Genomic DNA, 20,485 nt, shown 5'->3' on the forward strand with positions numbered 1-20,485 from the left:
GGCGCGTCTTGAGCGTGCGAGCTATTGTTTTAAGCCTTCGATTGAATAACAATGGTTACCAAGACTAAATAATAGACCATTCATAAAAACCATTCAGTTGTAAAATTATTCACTATTACCGCGAATTTTAAAAGTAAGTAAAGTAAAGCAGCTGGTTTATTCAAACAGCCGATCATATCGCGCAATGGATAAAGTCATGGAAAACGTCAGCGATCGGGAGCTCTTTTCAGAACTCGTTGACAACCCGATCAATCCGTTACATGTACATATAGTGCCTCCATTTGTGAAAGAAAACAACCCGATGTTTTATCTTCAAATAAACGGAGAGGCTGCGTTCAAATGGCGAGATAGTTATGGTCAGCCCTGTAAAGTATTTAACTTTAAGCGAAGGATCTTGCCTCTTGGATACCAACTTATGGCATCCGCTGAAGAGCGGGTAGGAAAAGCGTTTAGCGAAAGCATCAGGCGATTTTGGCGCAAAATCCAAGCAATCAAGAACGGAAATAAGAGAAAACAACTGAAAGCAGAGACATGGTTAACACTGGCCATAAAACCAGAAGAGTTTAAGCAAACTCCCAACGATGCGTTAGCGGATACGGTGAATGTGGAGGAAGAGGCACATGATCGTCTTCCTCGCGCGGCAATTATAAAATTCGCTTTGTTTCCGGCGTTGCGTTTCAAGTTCACTTTTTGCGAAACAAAACCTCCTTTTGACCAAACAAAACTTTAGCGAAACTTATAATTATGCGTCGGAGTCAAACTTTTGCGAAACAAACAACGCCGAGTTTATTCAAACGAAGGAAGAAACAAAAGCGGGTTGTGGTCATTCAAACAGAGGGAGTAACAATAGCGCACTAAAGCCATTGTTCAGTTTGCCGCCACATTCAAGTTAATGAGTATTGCCGCGCGTTCATAGCAACCAATAAAAAAGCTTCTTTCTGGGCTTCCATGAATAATAATAAGCGTTATGACAGACCTATGCGTCTTCTTGAACTGTAAGTAAATGTCACAAGAACAATAGCCATTCTACGCTATGAGTTTTTTTTTAATCATCGTAATTTGCACGTTACATGAGAAAATCTTCTTTAAGCCTGTTATAATTATTTTTTAGTAATAAAAAATGTATTTGATCGAAGCTATAGTAAAAACTACTTCTATTCGTAGAAAATGGAAGAGAAATTAACTATATTTTTAACAAAAACAGTTCACTTTTCAAATTTTGGTAAATCCTTCTTCGGCAAAGTCGATGAGTCGAGCTGACGTTTTGAGCGCTTGGTCATTTGGTCTGAAACTCTATACGTTTAGAAATGTAAGCATGGACCATTCTTAAAACTCTTCGTGTTGGAGAGATCTTCAACAACTTCGTAAATGGTAACAATTGACTATTTCTAAAGTTCTCCACTGAGTAATTCCTTTCCATAATTGTAATGAAAGCATGCTGGTTCAGTCAGACTTGCTAATAGTTCAAAATAAACTTCAATACCTTGTTTATCGTTGGTGAGATCGTCAGTCGAAAGGATTTTCCAACTCAAGCTACAGCCACAGAAAAAGCCAAAACTAGTTTATCTCCAAAGGTTCTCATTTATCTCACTCAAACAGAACAATGCCTTCCTTCAAATTTGGCCTTCTCTTCCGAGATCGGCGACCCCGAGACATGTAACTGTGATGTCATAGTGCTAAGCTATCGTATCAAATGTCAAGTGCAAAAGTCGCCTCACATCACTTATTTGTTCTATCCCGATACTGGATGGGGAACAGGACGAAATGTGCTGTATTTTGCTGCAATAACGAGATCCCCAAAATACCATTATTACATTTTTATGGATGATGATGTGGTACTACATTTCAATTCATTTGCTTCGCCACAAATAAAGAGGCTTCCGCCGTTTAGAGTCTTCGAACAATGGCTCCTAGATTACGAGCCTGTAGTTGGCGTTGTGGATTACGAAGAGCATCATGGGGCCATCTGGACTATTGAGAGACGAAAGAAAATATGTAACAAGACGGACAGTCCCCTTGTGATACCAACAGTATGGTATAACGCTCTTTTAAATGCATTTCATTACAAATCTATCGAGCACCTCTTCCCTTACCGTACGCACTATGAAAGCACAAGCTGGTGGTCATCACAAAGGTACATTTTTTCTGCTGTGGAACTGATATTTCGAGGTCAGGCATTGATGTTTGTACTTGTTACTACGGGAAATTCAAAACATCGCTCATACCCAAGGTCTTTAAAGAACGAAAACACAAGGTGGAGAGATTACATCAATACGATTCGGCAGGAAGCTCCTTTAATTTACAGAAACAGGACTTTATTCGAAGATTTTAGGCAAAATCTTGAGGGTTACGTCATCAACACGAGAACATATTGCATGAATGTAACACGACATCAACACATTAAACCATACCCTCATTTTGATTTTCAGTCAGAGATATAGTTGATGAGGTTAGTGAAGAGGTAAACTATAGTTCAGCGATATTTCCTGGTCTTTCTTATTCTAGGACCAATCAGTAGATAAAATGCTAAACCCACCCAATTATAAGCTCCTTTGTTAGTTTATAAACTTGTTGAACAGTAAAAATGTCTGAACAAAGAGATGTCCGTGAGGAGAAGTTCGACTGAACTGCTATCACATTGGGAATCAAACCGTTTTTCACTTGTTGGTCGCACTCAGTTTATTTACTGAGGAAGTATTTCCTGATCCATATTTTTATTCATTATATCTGTGAGTTAGTACTTGCACTATGATTGGGTAGTTTAACGGGCCTCATTAAACTGTTCATACCTCTAGATTAAAGTTTCAGCTTTTCGAACCGAAATCATCGCTCTCTGTTTGAACCCAGAGATTTCATAACCTCGTTTTCTCGATTCGTATTTTTAATAAGTTAGGGAACCTCGTTGTGGCCATCCGAGAGGAAAAAACTCGGTCCTTAAAGAATAGAAATAGAGGTCAGTGAGAGGTCTTTATCTTCACCAATAAAAATTGTGCATTAAATTATTGTAACTAACCGCGTTTTGAGATACCAAAGGGTGAACAAACTTTTCAGAAATTAGACTTTGAACGGCGCCATTGTAAAAACATCGTAGTAAGCTTTACAACTCTTGTTCGAGTTTTCTTTACTGGAACAGATTTTGGTGTCGATATTTGCTTCGGTTCAGGACTAGATAACTTAAAATTATGCTTTAAAGGCTGGCTTTCATTCTCTCTAAAGACTGGCTGTCACTGTCTTCAACTGGCTTGAGTTGTTCAGCCGGTTTCTCAGCTTGCTTCAGAAATTCCCGATTTCTATGGAGCATTTTAATGTCTGAACTGGATTTTACCCCATGGGACATGACTGATTGCCTCTCAATACAGGCACCCATCTACTAAGTTTGATTCCTCGGAAGGGGTGCAACTCTGACCTCTTGCCTAACTCCTTTTCTGGGATCTTGGGGTACTGTAGGTTACAAGCTGGGGGAAGTACGATCCTGATGCGTCTAGACATAAAACTCTATGCAGGGTTACTTTCCAGAGAGTCTATTGGTGTGTTTGGTTAGTCCAACGGGGCTTATCACGGGTCTTTGTTGTCTTTGAGAGCCTTTTTGAAAAAAGACTGAAAATGTTTCACAGCAGACTCCCCTTTCCGTCGAATCTGGTGATGCGGGAAGGAAGATAGGTGAGTGAACTCCCAATCGAACGGAAAGTGATGAAATTCATAGCTTGTAAACTAAGGAGCGTCGACCGTTTCTAGTTTTTCTGGTACGCCATTTCTGCTGAATTGTTCCTTGAATATTTCAATTACGGAACTGGAAGTGTTTTCTTCCAATTTCTTGAATTCTTGAATTCTATGAAATCCTTGTAGAAGTCGACACGCATGAAGTCTGAACTGGTCAGAAGCTACTCGACTCTACGGATGGTCAGGAAATTCGTGACTCTGCAATGGAAGCTTTGGATTCTTAGCTTGAAGTTTGATGCAAATTGAAGGTTGCTTGATCTAGTCACGCACTTCTGCATTCATGCCAGGCCAGAATATGGTGTATCTGGCTTTACGCAGGCAAGCCTCTGCTCCTAAATGGCTGGATTGGGATCTGGATATTACTTTAGGTCTCGGTAACTAAGGGATGACCACTCTCCAACCTTTGCACAGAACACCAATATGTACTATCAGCACGTCACGATAAGAACAATACTCCCGGATCTTGATCAGCACTGGATCTTTGTTGATCCAGTCGTTGTGGTGTGTGGTGTGACCTTCAGGGCTTGCATACGGTCTTGGCTCTCCAGCTCCAGGGAAAATACTTCACATGATTCTTCTGGCCAGAGGTTTCATCCTGTGCGGCACTAGACAAATGGTCAGCTAAGAGTATTTGGGAACCAGGTTTGTACTTAACTGACAGATTCGTTATAGCCTGAAAAGCATTCTTTGGAGACGGCAAGGAGCTGATAGTAGAGACTTCTTAAATATCGATTCCAGATGCTTTTGGTCAGTGTACTAGATATTGGTTGAATCTTTCATAAGCAAAGACTTTTCCTAGACATTTTGGTTCGAAACGACCTACGGATTTCTTCATTTCCGATATCTTATCTCTGAAATCGACAATTTTCCTCCATCTCTCTTCTTACGAAGAATTTTTGAAGGCTTCTAAACGGCTGTCGATTTTCTTGTTAGGAAGCTTCTCTGCCCATCGATGAACGCGGCAAAGTTGCTCAAGGAACCGATTCTTCTCGCTTATCGAGTCCTGTTGCCATCTCATAATCGCTCCATTGCTGCTCGAAAAGTCCCAGTTGCCAGCAACATCACCACGGCACTTCATAAGAATTGGTAGCGGAAAATTGTATGGTAATAACTTGATGATAAATTGGAGTAGTAGGTTGACCTGAGCAAGGTGCTGGCGATGATGGCGTGGCGATTTGCGCACCCGACTCAACGTTGTCTGCCGGCATTTTGTTACACTTTGAGCACAAGATTCATTCTGAAATGACGAAGAATAGAAGGAAATAGCATCAGGAAGGCGTCTGGTGTTCGAAAGAGGGTGCAGAATCCTTAAATGATATACTTTTTCTCCTGACGCTATTTTAATACATGTGACCCTTTAACCTAGTGAGTAGCAGCTACCAAGTGATGCAAGATTCATATATCGAAACAATCACCTTGTTTGGAAACTCATTGTCTCTATTATGTATTCTAATTATTCGTATCACCTTCATGACGTTTATTTTGCGTACAGTGGAATTTTTTCTTAACATACCCTGACGATGCCGTAGATCGGCGAAAGCTTGGAACAAAAAAAAAGGCAGAAACTCAAGGCCTCAATCGAATCCTCCGTTTAATCGACATGCAACTGAAGGTCAACTTTAATTATGATGCATACCTATAAAAACTCTGATTGGTCGAGAGCATACAGTCACAAGACAAAACCCGTGCGAGGCCTTGGCATTGATAATGCATAATTGTGCTCAAACTCATCTGATAATCGTTTTACTTCTGTTTAGTATTCGTGCCACGTTGCACCATAAGGCTGTATCGTTGAAAGGTTTTATCGTTAAGTGGAGGTATAAAGAACGTCACAAGCGCTCTGAGCTGTGTTGGGTAAGTATATTTGCGTAAGTTTGACTGGTTTATAGTTTTAAACCTCACCTTATAACTTAGCTGTTTCTCACAAAGCCGTATGGAAGACTGAGAAGGAATCGAGCTGGGTCAAAGAAAGCTTCTCAATCATTGTTTGACAATTTAGAAGCTGTTAAAATAATTTTTTTCGAGTTCTGCGCAAGCTTCAATCGCAAAAGCATTCTTAGAATCTGATGCTCGCTTGAATTATTTGTTAAGGGGCTTACAGTCGTAGATACAATGTGGTTTATACTTGTAAGCGTTATCTCAAACCTTAACTGTTTCACACAAAGCTGTATGGAACTGAAATGAAATTAAGCTCGTTTGAGGAAGCTCTTGACTCTATGTTCAAAAACTTAGAACCTGTTGAAATCGTTTTTTGAGGACCGTGTCAGCTTGAGTCGCACTCTTAGGATCTGGCCCCGGTTGTTCAAAGAACTGATAACTGCTATCAGCTGGATAAATCGCTATCCAGTGGATAAATTTTAACCCCGGCGTCATATCGGTTGTTCAATGTATGGATAGTGCTATCCACTCGCTATCCAGCGAATAAAATTATCCATGGTTAGGTAGGTAGTATAAATTTGTATCCATCGGATAGTAAAAAAATTAAATGGCCGCTGCTCGAGGTTCGTTCCATGGTCAGATCGTTCCAAGTCAGATCGTTGCCCGACAATCAACTTCGAGATAACACCACAAACAAATATGAACCATGCCTTCTCAGCCATAATGCAAGTCCTTGTCCTGGCCTCGGGTTCGTTTCTGCATGTGATCGGAGATACTTTTCTAGGATTTGATGAGTTGACTGCTAGCCGAGTTGTTTGTCGTGTGACACAAGCGATGACTTTGTAAGATTTCCGTCCATTCGTGCGGAACGAGACGATATTAGGGAAAGTATGTTTCGAATTGGTGGTTTTCCTTGTGCCATTGGGTTTATCGACGGTACTCACGTTAGAATAGCTGCCCCTCACGAAAATGAGCCGGACTTCATGAACCGGAAAGGATTTTACTCCATCAAAATGTCCAGGCAATCTGCGACTATCGAGGTAAGCAAATATGTCTAGCTCTGATTATTGATTTAGCAAGGGCAACATGTCCGTTTAACCCTAACCTTTAATGCGCATACTATCATATGTAAATAACAGGAGTTATTTTGTCCTAAATGTGGTCATGAAAGCCGTAGAAATTTCGCATCCAATGTATAACGCTTTTTTGTCACGTAAGGAGCAGTGTGCGACAGATTGTCTTAACGCTGATACAATTTACCTTGTAAACAAGTGAATGAAATTCATTTAAAATGATCGACTTTTCGAACTGTGCGATCACCCGTCTGATTCTATTGCTATCAGATGTAATCAGTTTTGGTTTTTGCAAACGGGTATTGAGTCTTCCAATGGTGACATGACAACAATGAAAATATTCTTCGGTGATCACTAAATGTGTTCTTTAACATGGACATTCTTTTAGTGGACTGCACTGGTTCAAGTGCTGGAACAAAGCATTACGGAGCATTCTCTCGCTCAGTAGCATTGTTTAATAACGTGTAATTTGTCGTCGCTTAAAGATACAGGCTAAGGAATGTCTTGAAGTTTACCATGTCAAGAAAGGGATAAATTGCTTAGGGTTAGCATAGTTAATTGTTGTTTTAAGTTACGAACTGTGTTACATTGCTAGCAGCAATCCCATTCCGAATACTCTATTTTGAAAAAATGAATGAAATGATCCCATGATTACTGCTCCAAATTTGGGGCCTATGTGTTTGTTCACATTATGACAATTTTATAGGTAGGAGTATCAAAATTTGTTTACATAACATAAAGCATAACAGTTAAAAACCAGCCATCCTATTCATGTCTATAACCGCAGTTCAAATATATGACTTCCATATAAAAACCAGTTGTTGTGTATTGAATACAATTGAATTTTGCAGGAATGTCTACTGATGTTGTGGCTATATGGCCTGGTTCAACTCATGATTGCCATATTTTCTGGACATTAGCCATATGGGGTAACCTTGAACCTCAACCCCTAAAGACCTCAGGAGGAGCATTCAACAGTGCACACAAGATCACAAGATGTAGCATAGAGTGAACTTTTGGATTGTTGAAGAGGAGATTCCATGTGCTACACTCAGAATTGAGGATGGCTCATGACAGGGTATGCACCATAATTGTAACTTGCTACACTCTACACAACCCCTCTGTCAACTTAAGGGAACCAGAGCCAGGGGACTGTGACATGGATGATGAAGGGTGTGCCGCTGACCTTCACACCCAGTACTCTGGCTGTGAAACTGGTAATGCTGTTAGAGAGCACAATGCTCACAACTTTTTTAAATTTCTACACAGGGGGCTAAAACTCAAACATACACTTGATTGTAATGATGTTGACACATACTGTTAATAGCATGCGATTCTAAACAATTAGAACCAATGGCTTTAAGGGAAATGTTCACATAGTTACATGATCAATGCTTTATTTTTTCATGATTCACTAATATACGAAGCCTGAGGAAAAACTTCGACAACCTTCAAACCCATATTTTAAATGAACTAAATTTTCATTTTAAGTCTTTTAGCAGTGTCAGAAACAAGAATTAATGATGAGAATATTGACTTATCCAATCATTCCAACTTACAATTTTGAATATGTTCCTATGCCTCTTAATCTGCTGGAGGTGTAGGAATTTAGAAAGACAACAATATACGATACAAAAGTCATTGCAAAACCTCTAATGAGGCTTTCAGGCACTTTGGCTTGAAATTGAATTCACTAAGGAAAGTAATATTATTTGTGGAGTTGTCTACAGACAACATAATTCTGCTGACGGCTTCTTGGAATATTTTGAAGAAACTGTTGATTGATATAATGCCACTGGTAAATCAATCTACCTCGTAGGTGACATCAACATAAATATTCCTAAGTTGGAGACTTGTAATTATGCTCAGCAATTTTTAAATTGCTTACAAAGCTATGCTATTTCACCAAAAATTGATAAACCAATAAGGGTCTATAATAACTCTGTCTCATTTTTTGATAATATTTTCTTAAACAAATTTCAATATTATACTGCCAGTGGGAATATTGGTTCAGATCTCATTGATAATTTTTCTCAATCTTGCATTCTTAAATTGACCATTGAAACCACCAAACCTCGAAAAATGGCAACTCATGACTATTCAAAATTCTCTCAGCAAATGTTTTTGTAGGAATTGTCAGAACTCACATGGGAGTCATTACCATCCACTGAGGATCCCTCCAAGTTATTTTCCACCTTTTATAACAAGCTAAGTAAGCTGATAAACTAATCAGTGAGGGAATTTGAAAAGCAATAAAAAAAAATGAGCTTTTTCTCTGGTGATCAGAGACTATTGCACAGACAGCTGCTGAACATTTTGAAGAGAGAGGATACTCATGTGTTGTCCATACTTTAATTGACAAATTTAGAAAATTATAATCTTTTTAGTTTCATTTGTTGTTGTTGTTGTTCCTTTTTTTCACGTGTAATTTTATACCAGTTTCAATATGTAATACCTTATTCACTTATCTATAACTTATCCTACTGTTCTTCATTGCTCGTGTATATGCATGCTCACCTAGTCATTTCCTCTGTTCAGTCCAACTTGTTATCAAAGAATTCATTTTATGATTATTCCCCTCCTGCCTTGATTAGCTTCACTATTTTGCAGGTAGGGATTGTTAGATATGTATTTTAATTGCTAAAATAAATAGATGTTGTTGTTGTTGATTCGTGGAAATCTTAGATGATGACAAATCTTTTTTTAGGAAAGTGTGAATGGCTTCTATATTCTATGCACAACTAACTGCGGTTATCATCTACATGTGTAACTATAATGCTATTGGCTTATGTGTTTTAGAGGTCCATGTTTTTGCAATTGAGGGTATACACTTGAAAGAAATAGTGACACTCACGATGGGCTTTTTGCAATAGTGCAATGTATATCCTACCTTTTAAAATAGGCATTGAGGTAATAGAGCATTAAGCATTAAGGCAATAGGCATTAGGCATGCTTGCTAGCATGCCTAAAACCTTTTATATTTCACCCCAAGATGAAGAAAAAGTCACACTGATTTTTTTAGCACTTGGAAAAGGAAAATTTTGGTGGAGGACAAATAATTTGTACTTCTTAACAAAAGCATTGAATGTCTACTTCTCAACCCTTAGTGGTAATTGTTCGAAATTCTGGAAGTTGGAGTTTGATATGGTCATTTCTTGAATTCACACAAATCAAGTGGTAGGCTTATCAGTTATTTTTAACACAGTAAACTGCAAGATGCCTATTGTCACACTTGTATTACAAATATATGAAAGAAAGGAAAAACCAAGAAAAGTGCAGATGATACATCTGAGATGTCAACAAGTCATTTTTATTCACTGAACATAGTTTGTTGAACTTAAAGTGAGGAAATGACTTCAAATTAAAGTTTGGTTTCAACATCAATTCACATCCTATAACTGAAGATTTTGTTATTTGTATATGTAAAAGTGCCATTTTTAGTAAAGATTTCTGCATTAAGCATTGGGGTATTACATGGAATAATCCATGACCTTTAAACTTAATCTTATATAATTGTATAAATATTTCATAATAATGCCCACTTTTTTTAAATGTGGATATATTATTTATATGTGGAATAGTTTAAGGTAAAGAGTTCACTCCATAGGCGAAAATGGCTCAGAAAAAAACTTATAAAAGGTCTAGGTTTTCAAGCTTTGTCAATGTGCAGAAAGTCATGTTTGCTGACTTTGCCCTTTTCAAAAATTGGTGGGGGCATTTGAACACAATTTTTGTCCTGGCAGTGGGAATTTCAACAAACCAATCTTTAAAAGTTCAAATACCTGGGGAGCTGCCAGGAAAAAGGGGGGGGGGGATGTTGAAGATTCCAATTGATTGATGTATTAGTAATAAAAGGCAACCAAATATAAACCATTATGTGACTAAGCTTGAATGTGTGCATTTCTGGGGAAATGGTGTATCAGTGATATGAAAATATGGGGCAGCTGACCACAACAATCCAAACACTAACCGTTTCACCAGACATAATCAAAACCATTGCAATTTGATTAAGATCTATTCATAAACTGTCTTCTGCTTCACTTCAGAGGTGAATAGTTGTTGTTGACATTACTAAAGATGAATAACTCAACTTTTAGGCGAAAACTGTCCAATCAATTCATTTACTTATGGCGATGTTTACAGCAGATGCTGTCTCAGATCATAACTTTGTAGTTTAAAAAGAAGCCCAGTGTATGAAAGTTACAAACAACTAAAGATTTGATTAAAAAGGTTTAATAACTAAATAAATGAATAAATAAAAAGCTACATCAAAATACACAGTGATCTAAAAGGAGTGAATTGGACACCTAATGAATAGCTCCCAGACTGAGGATCCAAAGGACACCAGTGTTTTCTCCAAAATGTTGTGAGCTTTCAATATATTTATTTATTTTAATTGTCCCGGTGATAATGGAGGTGTGCACACTCTGATTTGTTGAGGATTGCATCGCATCCCCATGTGCAATTTAACAGGGAATTCCCTTGTCAGGTAATGAATTTTCCTAGAGAATTCGAAAGCACCTGAGCAACTATACTATTTTTTATTTGCTGATGGTGAAGTGAATAATGTTGAGTAATTCGCTTGAGAAATATAAATGGTAAAATTTCCGCACAGCCCCATACTATTATAAAACAAATCTGAATTCCCAATGGCAGTGTATTATTTTTATCATTGTTTTCTCTATCCAAGAACTGAATGCACAATGTAGTATATAAGTAAAAGGAAAAAGTTTTTGACCCGCCGTGTACCTCTTCAGAAAGCGGACAAGATCAGGGAAGATCAAGTTCAATTAAGTCGTTGTCGTAAAAGTTTACTAACAACAAAACTTGAAAACTTGCTAAATTATGTGAAATTATTTGTAGTTTCCTGGAACAGGAGTATTTTCCAAATGCCTTTACAAGGCTTTTTTTAGCTTCAAAAAAGAAATCAGATTCCATTTAGTCGTTTTCGGTTTGCGTGAAGTCCCCTTAACGTTAAGTTTGAAGACATTGCTGTTTACAAGTAGGTAAGATCGCTGCTACTGTTCGAACGATTTGATGCGTTCAATTTGCCTTGACCTTAAGTGTAACATACTTACTTTCACGACTAGACAGCAGATGGCGGCAAATGGCGTCCTAAACGAGATATGGACGACGAGTAGTGCTCGATCAGTCATGCGTAGTAGTATCGAAGTTTGTTTTCCCAACTTCCGGACGGTGAAGTTCACGTTCTCGTCGTCACTAAAGGTCCGAAATGTAAAAGTACGACGAAGCTACCCATGTTTAACAAGTCATTACTAACAATGTTGAAGATAAGGGCCTTTTCCGCACTAGCGGACGAACTAGAATTGTTATGCAAATTTTTGTTTCGTCTGTTGCATCCATATGAACAATTTCAAAGCCTTCAAATTCCGTCGGCGCCTGATCTGTTCATAAGACCGGCCAACATAGTTTCCAAAGGATTCCACCTCCAATCTCCAGGATTTATCCCAAGTCGTTTTAAATTTTTTTTAGAATCCCTGAGATTTGCAGCAAATATTAAAGTTTTTCTAGAAAACTGATTTTAGTTCAATTACACGCTTGTCGTAGCTCATACGACAAATGATTGACAAGGTTATCACGGTTGTGTTTATTCACTCAATTTTGCTAAATTTAAAATTTAAAAATTTTGTCGGCGGTGTCTGCTTCAGCCAAAATATGTTAAATTGGGACAAACCATTTATACTTATAAAATGTTGGTGACAGAAAATTTGTCTGAATAAACAACTTTGTCGTCTGAGCAGAAAGGGCCCCAACTCCACTCATCGTCAACACGGCGCCGTACTCAATTCTTATCAATAACGACTGTCTGTTGAAATTGTCATGACGATTATCAACTCGAAACCCTAAGTGTGAATAAAAAGTACGAGCGAAGCAAAACCGCTCTTATGAAAGAAGTATTTCCTGAAATGTCGTGCGTAACATTTATATTCTATGTCAATACTGCAAGCGACTCTTATTTACGTAAACAGGACAGCGCGCGTGGGAATTTAACGGGGTCACGATTCTAAAGTGTAATGTGAAACTACTTGCTGGAGTTTCAACCTTACTTTTCAAAAGCTTCAAATCGCTGACTTTTGAAACCGTGCTCACGACCGTTAGACCCAAATTTCGAGATTAAGACGGCGATGTACTCCGTTTCGATAGGACGGGTATCGGCGGGATCATAATTTAGCTTCAAGTTACGAGTTACTCGACTTCTAAGACATTGAACCCGAGCTATTTCAAAAACAAGGAAGGAAGAACGGGGAATGGGGAATAGAGAATGAGGAATAGAGAATGAGGAATGGAGAATGAGGAATGGAGAATGAGGAATGGAGAATGAGGAATGGAGAATGAAAAACGAAGAATGGAGAATGGAGAATGGGGGAAAAGAGAATGGAGAATGGAAAAATGGAGGAATGGAGAATGGAGAGAATGGAGAATGGAGAGAATGGAGAGAATGGAGAATGGAGAATGGAGAAAGGGAGAATGGAGAATGGAGAATGGAGAATGGGGGAATGAGAGAATGGGGGAATGGGGGAAATTTAGAGATTAAGACGGTTTTAGAGATTAAGACCGTTTCGATAGGACGGCTATCGGCGGGATCATAATTTAACTTAAGTTTCGACTTACTCGACTTCTAAGACATTAAACCAGGACAGAGCTATTTTAAAAATAAGGAACGAGGAATGGGGAATGGGGAATGGGGAATGGGGAATGATGAATGATGAATGATGAATGATGAATGGGGAATAGGGAATCGCTCTGACGAAGGGATAACGCTCAAAACAAGCAAGCACGCTGACTGCGTTGAATAACAAAAACAAAAATGTGCTTAAGACATGCGCTTTGACGCGTGCTTTTTTTTCTTTTTGTGCAGAACGCAATGAAGCGCGCAAAGGTTTTGCGTGTGCGTTGGCCATGTACCTCTTAGCTGTACTATACATACATACATATATCTCTGTCTGACGAGTGCGTAAGCACGAAACTCAGAGTTACTTAATGTTATTTCTTTCTCCTTTAGTTTTAGATTTTCAATTTCCAGATCAAGCGTTACATTTTCTTTTTTAAGGACAGCAAGGTTTAAGTATTGCCAGCATCTGGAATAGTAAAGATGGAATGGTATCAGAATAGATACTGGAGTTGCAATCTAGCTGTGACGCTTCACAGGGGTCTGAGGGTTCACAGGTTTCCGGGAGTTCACAGGGTGAAGTGACAGGCTGTAGTTTACATCCTAGTCCAAGAACTTCTATATCCACTGTTGATGAGCTTGAAACTTGTGCTGCGTATAATTTGTACAAAATGTATGAATTCTTTAATTCTTTAGTTCTTGTGAGCAGTTCTACCATAAAGTGGTGTATACATTTCCTTAAAAATTACCTACGGGAATTGGATGTAACGTTCCTATTCATTTAGACAACATATTTATTGACATAAGTGGACTTACCAGAATCGACACCCCACGAAATGCCGCTGAAAGACGGGTCTGTTTCGAAAAGCTCGATAATTTTGGCTGTGGTAGCCTTTGGAGAATCTGGTTTCTTTCCATACCTGATCTTCTTTCTAGCAGTGGTACATTTGCTGTGTTCTTTCTTTGCTCCACTCTCCATTCCTCTCCACTTTTCTTTCACTTCCATGGCAGATCTTTTGGAAAATCCGAGCGCATTGACTTTGTCAGTTGTTACCTCCCATACCCGACTCTCGTGTTTGTTAGAAAGTGTCGTGTAAATTTTACTCTTGACTGTTTTAATATTTTCTTCCGCCTCTTCGAAAATAACTGTCCATTCCGCAGGTGTAAAGTTTGGTTTTCTGGCGCGCTTTGCAGGGGAAGAAGCAACATTTTGTGCCATGTTGTCTCGCCACTAGCACGCGCAAGCCAAAAGATCACGCAACGCCTGGATTATCACGATGGCAACTGCCTGGACAGCGAGTTAGCCTTCGGATAACTATACGCCTCGCCATCCGTGCTTTTTGCAACAGCTTTTTATCCCCTGGATAGCCATCTTATACATCGCATAAACTTATCCAGTGGATAAATTTATCCATCCTTTGAACAACGGGATGTTTGATGTTTGCTTTGATGTTATTTTGTAGAGGTAGAACGGTTACATTAAGATCGGCACTCATGAAAGGACTAGTGCCCGCGACTCATAGCGAGGACTAGGTCCCTCCAAATAAACTGCCGTCTAAATTTTTCATCAGATGGTCTAGTCGCAGGGTCCAAAATATAGTTCTTGCGACTTGTCCCACGAATTTGAACTGGTTTGAATTCGTGAGAGAAGTCGCAAGAACTTGTCTCGCCAAATTTTCCAGGTTCCTACGTGTGAACTGTTCGTGGGACAAGTCCTTGCGACTAAATGAAACAATCCAATCACTTCAAAAGAGAAATATAATAATGGAGATGACCGCTTAGTAAGGGTAAGAATTACAATGATAGAGGGGAAAATTTTTGAGACTTTGGTGACCGACCGCTTAATACAGGGTTACCGCTTAATACGGTGTCGTTTAATACAGATTCGACGGTTTTTTAAATTTGGTTAAAACTACTTTGTAATCAAAGAAAGTTAATTTTCAGAAATTTCTCAGCTAGTAGTATAATGTTTGTGATGGGTGGATAGCGATATAAAAACCAGTCGGAATTTTGAGACGCCAATACCGCTTTACATTGGCGGTTAGCTAATTGGGAGAAAATACATTGTCCCATTTAGCCTCGTCGCTATACAACTCTTCCCAATACTACAATATATTTCACCTCGACTAGCCACCAATGCAATTCAATAATGGCGTCTCAAAATCGCGATTTTTATTAGATTTCATCCTTCTCTTTGCGATGAAGTAATATTTTCTACCATAGGAATAAATATTTTTATTATCCGCAGGTTTAAAAGTTCAAAACGGGGTGACTTTAAACGGAACCAAAATGATCTTAACAGGGAGAGGCAAAGTTACCACTTTTTTAATTTTTATCCTTGGTTTGACCACCTTCCTCATGTGCGCCTCATACCAAGCGAAGTTCGGACAAGAAATTAGCCAACCCACTCACAGCAAAAGAACAATGGGTAAGTCAACGAGTTAGAAATGATTTACAGCATTAGATGCTCATCACATGAATTATGCCGTTAAAGCCTAAATTAAGACGCAGGCAAATATTTAGGAAAATAAAAGTAATATAACTTAGTTTGAACAAGGGAAATAACAACGCTTCCAAAAGCTTAAGAGGCTTATTTACTTCGTGTTGTCCCGTTCACCAGAAATTAGCCCTTCGCAGTGTAATGCTATCGCAGATTCAAGATAACAAACTGGAAATCCTTTAACTTAGTTTCCAAAATTGACTAAGTACAATGATCATCCTGGGTGATGATGGATAATTACCGTAGAGAACACGCCCCTCATCACTTAGTCTTGGCTATTCCAGTGTATAGGGTTTCATATCGCTCTGACGCTCTGTCAGTTTCGAGCTAGTCAACGCTTTCCCGCCCACACCACCACCCTTAAAGGTTTAGTTTATTGATCTCTAGCGACGTTCTCGAGCGGTTAATGTCTCCTTTCAGTTGGAGAAGCATAACCAATTCAGCATAAGCAAATTAAAGCGCAACTACCGGCATTACGAGTCTCCAATGCATGCATGACAACAAAGATGAAATTGAATACCAAATGTTTGCAGCTCATGTTCCCCTGACCACCAGTGAACACCTAAGAGTTTGCAGGTAACAAGAGGCTCTATTGGTGTTCCATCGATTAAGGAAGCTGGCATCGTCTTCCTCCGTTTGTTTGAATTTGGGAATTGGATCTTCTGAAATTTAGGATTCTCTTTTCTTGGCGTTTAGAAAAAGGCCCATGTCATTGATCCAACTCGAAACTACAGCTAAGTGCAAAATTTAGTTTCTCTGTGCAGTTCGCGTATTCGCATCTCTGGCTGAGACTGGAGTATTTTTTCAACACCCTGGGAGGGATAATATCGCATCCTGTAGATCTCCTGATGTTAAATGACTTTAGTGATTCCGGCTTAAACTTTAGTTTCACTTACTGAGCTGACGTTGAAAAATTCATTGAGAGAGATATTCTTTTTGATGAACTGGAAAGGAACACAAGCGTGATCATTCAGGTCGCTCACAGCCGGTGCGCTTATGCTAAAAGAATGCCTACTAAGGATATCTGCAATCTCGTTGTGTTTTTAAATAATGGTTTTGCCTTCAGTTAATTGAATAGTTTCGGACATTGCTCGGCGAAGTATCCATTGATCTTCTCAGGCTAACAACGCGATTTCCCTATTGCCGACACTTTTCCCAATCCCTTCGATCTTTCATGATATAATACTTGCTCTTAAATTGATTTCGAAAGTGAACAGCGGCTATCTAGTCAGGAAGCACTGTCACGAAGGGCGCTCATTTTTCATTTTCGCTAAACATTTTGAGTAGAAGCAGGCAACATAGCTTAAAATCTTCGTCTTGCCACCCTGATTAAGAATCGTGCTGTTGCCCACTCCAAATGTTATGATATCTGTCATTAAGCGGGTTTTTTGTCTAGGCCCTCGCTCCTGCAGCGTGAAAACTAGGCTGAACTATAACATTTATATAAACCCAATAAAAAGTGCACAATAGGATGGGGAAATAGCTGAATCTTTGCTACTTGACGTTTAGAGCTTGATAGACAGTAGTGTGGGTGATAAAATGCGTCACGTGATCAGTTATGACGAGTCACGTGACTTTCCAATAAAATCGGTTTTAAAGCATAAAAGACGCTCTATTCACACTTTCCTTTAATATAGTTTTCAACTTACTGACGTTTCTCATTTCGATTATCAGTAATATCTGGATTGAAAACACTTTCGTGCAAGGATTTAATTCTTTTGAATGTTAGAATTACGTCAATTAGAGTTTGGCTATTCGCCGTAACTCTAGTTGGCGTACTAAAAAGCCTTTTAGATTGTATATTGTAAACGTAGTATAGGTTTAGCAGATGTCTCCCCAACTTTGCCGTTCCTTGTCGGGTTCCAAAATGTTACCATTCACGTCTCTAATTAGAGTGTAATTGTCCGAAAGCCTGCTGATCAATTCAATTGGTCGTTCCCGTTCGGATGACCAGATTTCTTTGGCCATTTTGAACGGTCTGTAAAGACGAATCCAAAGTGGATGTCTGTGAATCCTTTTGAATTCTGACCTCAGTGTTTATTTATTCTAAACCAACGAACTGTTGTGGCATTTTTAATTATAACGCGCTTTGTTTAAAGGTCGCACCCTGCATATATTATGAGGCCACCTTTGTAATTTGTTCTGTCTTGTCGATTTGGCTTGGATCCTTTAGCATAGAACTGGCTTTCTGGATAGCTGTCATCGATTTTGGAGTCCGAGAGAACTAGAATATCTGACAAATTGTTTATCAGCATGTTCTTAACCTCGAAGAGCTTGATTCCGCCGACGCTGTTTGTTTTCTTGTGGTAGGAAGAAGCGAAATAAACTAGCTCGAAAGTGCTTTCTAGGAAAAGAAACCATCTTAAAAACTTCGCTCATCGTAATTGGTCTTATTTCACGCGTCTCCAAATCGGTTTTTTTTTTATACCCTTTTTCTTCTTTTCTAAGTAAGGTAATCATTCTTGAAGTTCTTTTCATTGGAAAGATCCCCAATCATTATAACAACGTGAAAAGCTTAATAATTGACTATTTCCGAAGTTCTACACTGAATCAATTTCCCTCTCTAATATTAAATTAAATAATTCTGGATAGTCAAACTTGATTGCGAGTACTTCAAAACAAACGACATGTTGTTTATCGTAGATGAGATCGTCTGTCGAAAGGTTGTTCCAACTCAAGCCACAGCCACAGCCACAGAAAAACCCACTAATAATTCATTGCCAAAGGTTTTCGTTTATCTCATTCAAACAGAACAATGCCTTCCTTCAAACTTTGCCTCTCCTTCCGAGATCGGCGACCCCGAGACGTGTAAATGTGATGTCATGGTGCTAAGTTATCGTACCAAATGTCAAGTGCAAAAGCCGCCTCACATCACTTATTTGTTCTATCCCAATACTGGATGGGGAACAGGACGAAATGTGCTGTATTTTGCTGCAATTACGAGATCCCCAAAATACCATTATTACATTTTTATGGATGATGATGTGGTACTACATTTCAATTCATTTGCTTCGCCACAAATGAAGAGGCTTCCGCCGTTTAGAGTCTTCGAACATTGGCTCCTAGATTACGAGCCTGTAGTTGGAGTTGTGGATTACAAATTGCATCATGGGGCCATCTGGACCAATAACTTACGCAAGAAAATATGTAACAAGACGGACAGTCCCCTTGTGATACCAACAGTATGGTATGATGCCCTTTTCAATGCATTTCATTACAAATCTATCGAGCATCTCTTCCCTTACCGCACGCAATATCAAAACATAAGCTGGTGGTCATCGCAAAGGTATATGTTTTCTGCTGTGGAACTGATATTTCGAGGCCAGGCATTGATGTTTGTGCCTGTTACTACGGGAAATCCAAAACATCGCCCATACCCAAGGTCTCTAAAGGACGCAAACTGGAGAGATTACATCGATACGATTCGAAAGGAAGCTCCTTTAATTTACAGAAATCGAACTTTATTCGAAGAATTTAGGCAGAATCTTGCAAGTTACGTTATCAACACGAAAACATATTGCATGAATGTAACACGGCATCAACAGATTAAACCATACGCTCATTTTGATTTTAAGACAGAGATGTAGTTGTTGAGGTTAGTGAAGAGGTAAACTATAGTTCCCTATTCTTTCTTATTCTGGGCTCAATCAGTGGATAAGATGCTAAACCCATTCAATTATAAGCCCCTTTGTTTGTTTATAAACTTGTTGAACTGTAACAAAGTTTCAACAAAGTGATGTTCGCGAGGAGAATTAGGACTGAACCGCTAACACATTGGAATCAAACCATTTTTCACTTGGTCGGTTGCATTCAGTTTATTTATTGAGGAAGTATTTCCTGAGCCATATTTTATTCACTATATCTGTGTGTTAGTACTTTCCCTACGACTGGGGAGTGTAACGGGCCTTCTTCTTATTATTATTATATTACTGTTCAGACCTCTAAATAAAAATTTTTATCCTAACCGAAATCACTGCTCTCTGTTTGAATCCAGAGATTTAGTAACCTCGCTTTCTCGATCCGTATTTTCAATAAGTTAGAGAACCTCGTTGAGGGCCATCAGAAAGGGAAAGACTCGGGCCTTAACGAACAGAAGTGGAGGTCAGTAAGAGGTCTATTTCTTCACCAATAAAAAGTGTGCATTAAATTATCGTAACCAACTGCGTTTTGAGATGTCAAAGGGTGAACAAACTTTTCGGGGATTAGACTTTGAACGGTGCCATTGTAAAAACATCGATCGTAGTAACCTGGCCTTAAATTCAATTCATAATCATTATGCAAGCTTCAAAAAGGCTGCTGCTTTGTTCCTCCACAAAAAAAAAAAAATTGAGTCGAGAATGTCTTTTTGAATGAGAAAACAGCAAAGAGACTTTTCATAAATCACGATTAAGCAGCCAGGCTGTCATGCATGAGTCGATATGGTTTCGGTCGTTGCCCATTTTTAGTACATATGACAATAAATACCAAAAGTTAGTTTGTCTTAGGAGTGAGGGGGGGGACTTAATTATTTTCTGGTGAAAGCGGGAGTTAAATTACTGCCAGTGTGACGTCACTAGCAACAAAACAAGCAAGAAAGACTCTTGAGTGTTTAGCTTACTGCCTTGTGTTTTGAACTTGTGATCACCGAAAACTCTCTGTAGTTTTTTTCTTCGTGGACTTTGTTATGATATTCTGTATATAGCG

General features: G+C 38.8%; 2 protein-coding genes and 1 pseudogene across 8 annotated transcripts in view; 2 read left to right on the forward strand and 1 right to left on the reverse strand.

Moving 5' to 3' along the window:
* Positions 1 to 19,766, forward strand: part of LOC113666897 (uncharacterized) — a 28,679-nt gene extending 8,913 nt beyond the window's left edge. The window contains exons 3-6 of one of the 7 annotated variants that reach the window (XM_089209370.1): positions 5,478 to 5,574; positions 14,985 to 15,089; positions 15,551 to 15,730; positions 18,554 to 19,766. In XM_089209370.1, the coding sequence (XP_089065496.1) occupies positions 15,592 to 15,730; positions 18,554 to 19,389 (975 nt within the window). In that variant the 5' untranslated portion in view covers positions 5,478 to 5,574; positions 14,985 to 15,089; positions 15,551 to 15,591 and the 3' untranslated portion in view covers positions 19,390 to 19,766. Of the gene's footprint in view, positions 1 to 5,417; positions 5,575 to 13,743; positions 15,090 to 15,550; positions 15,731 to 18,445 lie in introns of those variants that run through there. The other 6 variants (XM_089209367.1, XM_089209371.1, XM_089209365.1 and 3 more) reach the window with 6 other exon arrangements.
* Positions 1 to 20,485, reverse strand: part of LOC149044143 (uncharacterized) — a 280,943-nt pseudogene that overhangs the window by 220,999 nt on the left and 39,459 nt on the right.
* On the forward strand, positions 185 to 2,541 carry LOC149044159 (uncharacterized). The gene is made up of 2 exons (XM_089210001.1): positions 185 to 598; positions 1,464 to 2,541. Exons 1-2 carry the CDS (start codon positions 185 to 187, stop codon positions 2,439 to 2,441), a joined length of 1,392 nt encoding a protein of 463 aa, XP_089066127.1. The 3' UTR covers positions 2,442 to 2,541.

Source organism: Pocillopora damicornis, chromosome 6 (genome assembly GCF_964200805.1).
Source record: "Pocillopora damicornis chromosome 6, jaPocDami1.2, whole genome shotgun sequence".
Taxonomy (NCBI): domain Eukaryota; kingdom Metazoa; phylum Cnidaria; class Anthozoa; order Scleractinia; family Pocilloporidae; genus Pocillopora; species Pocillopora damicornis.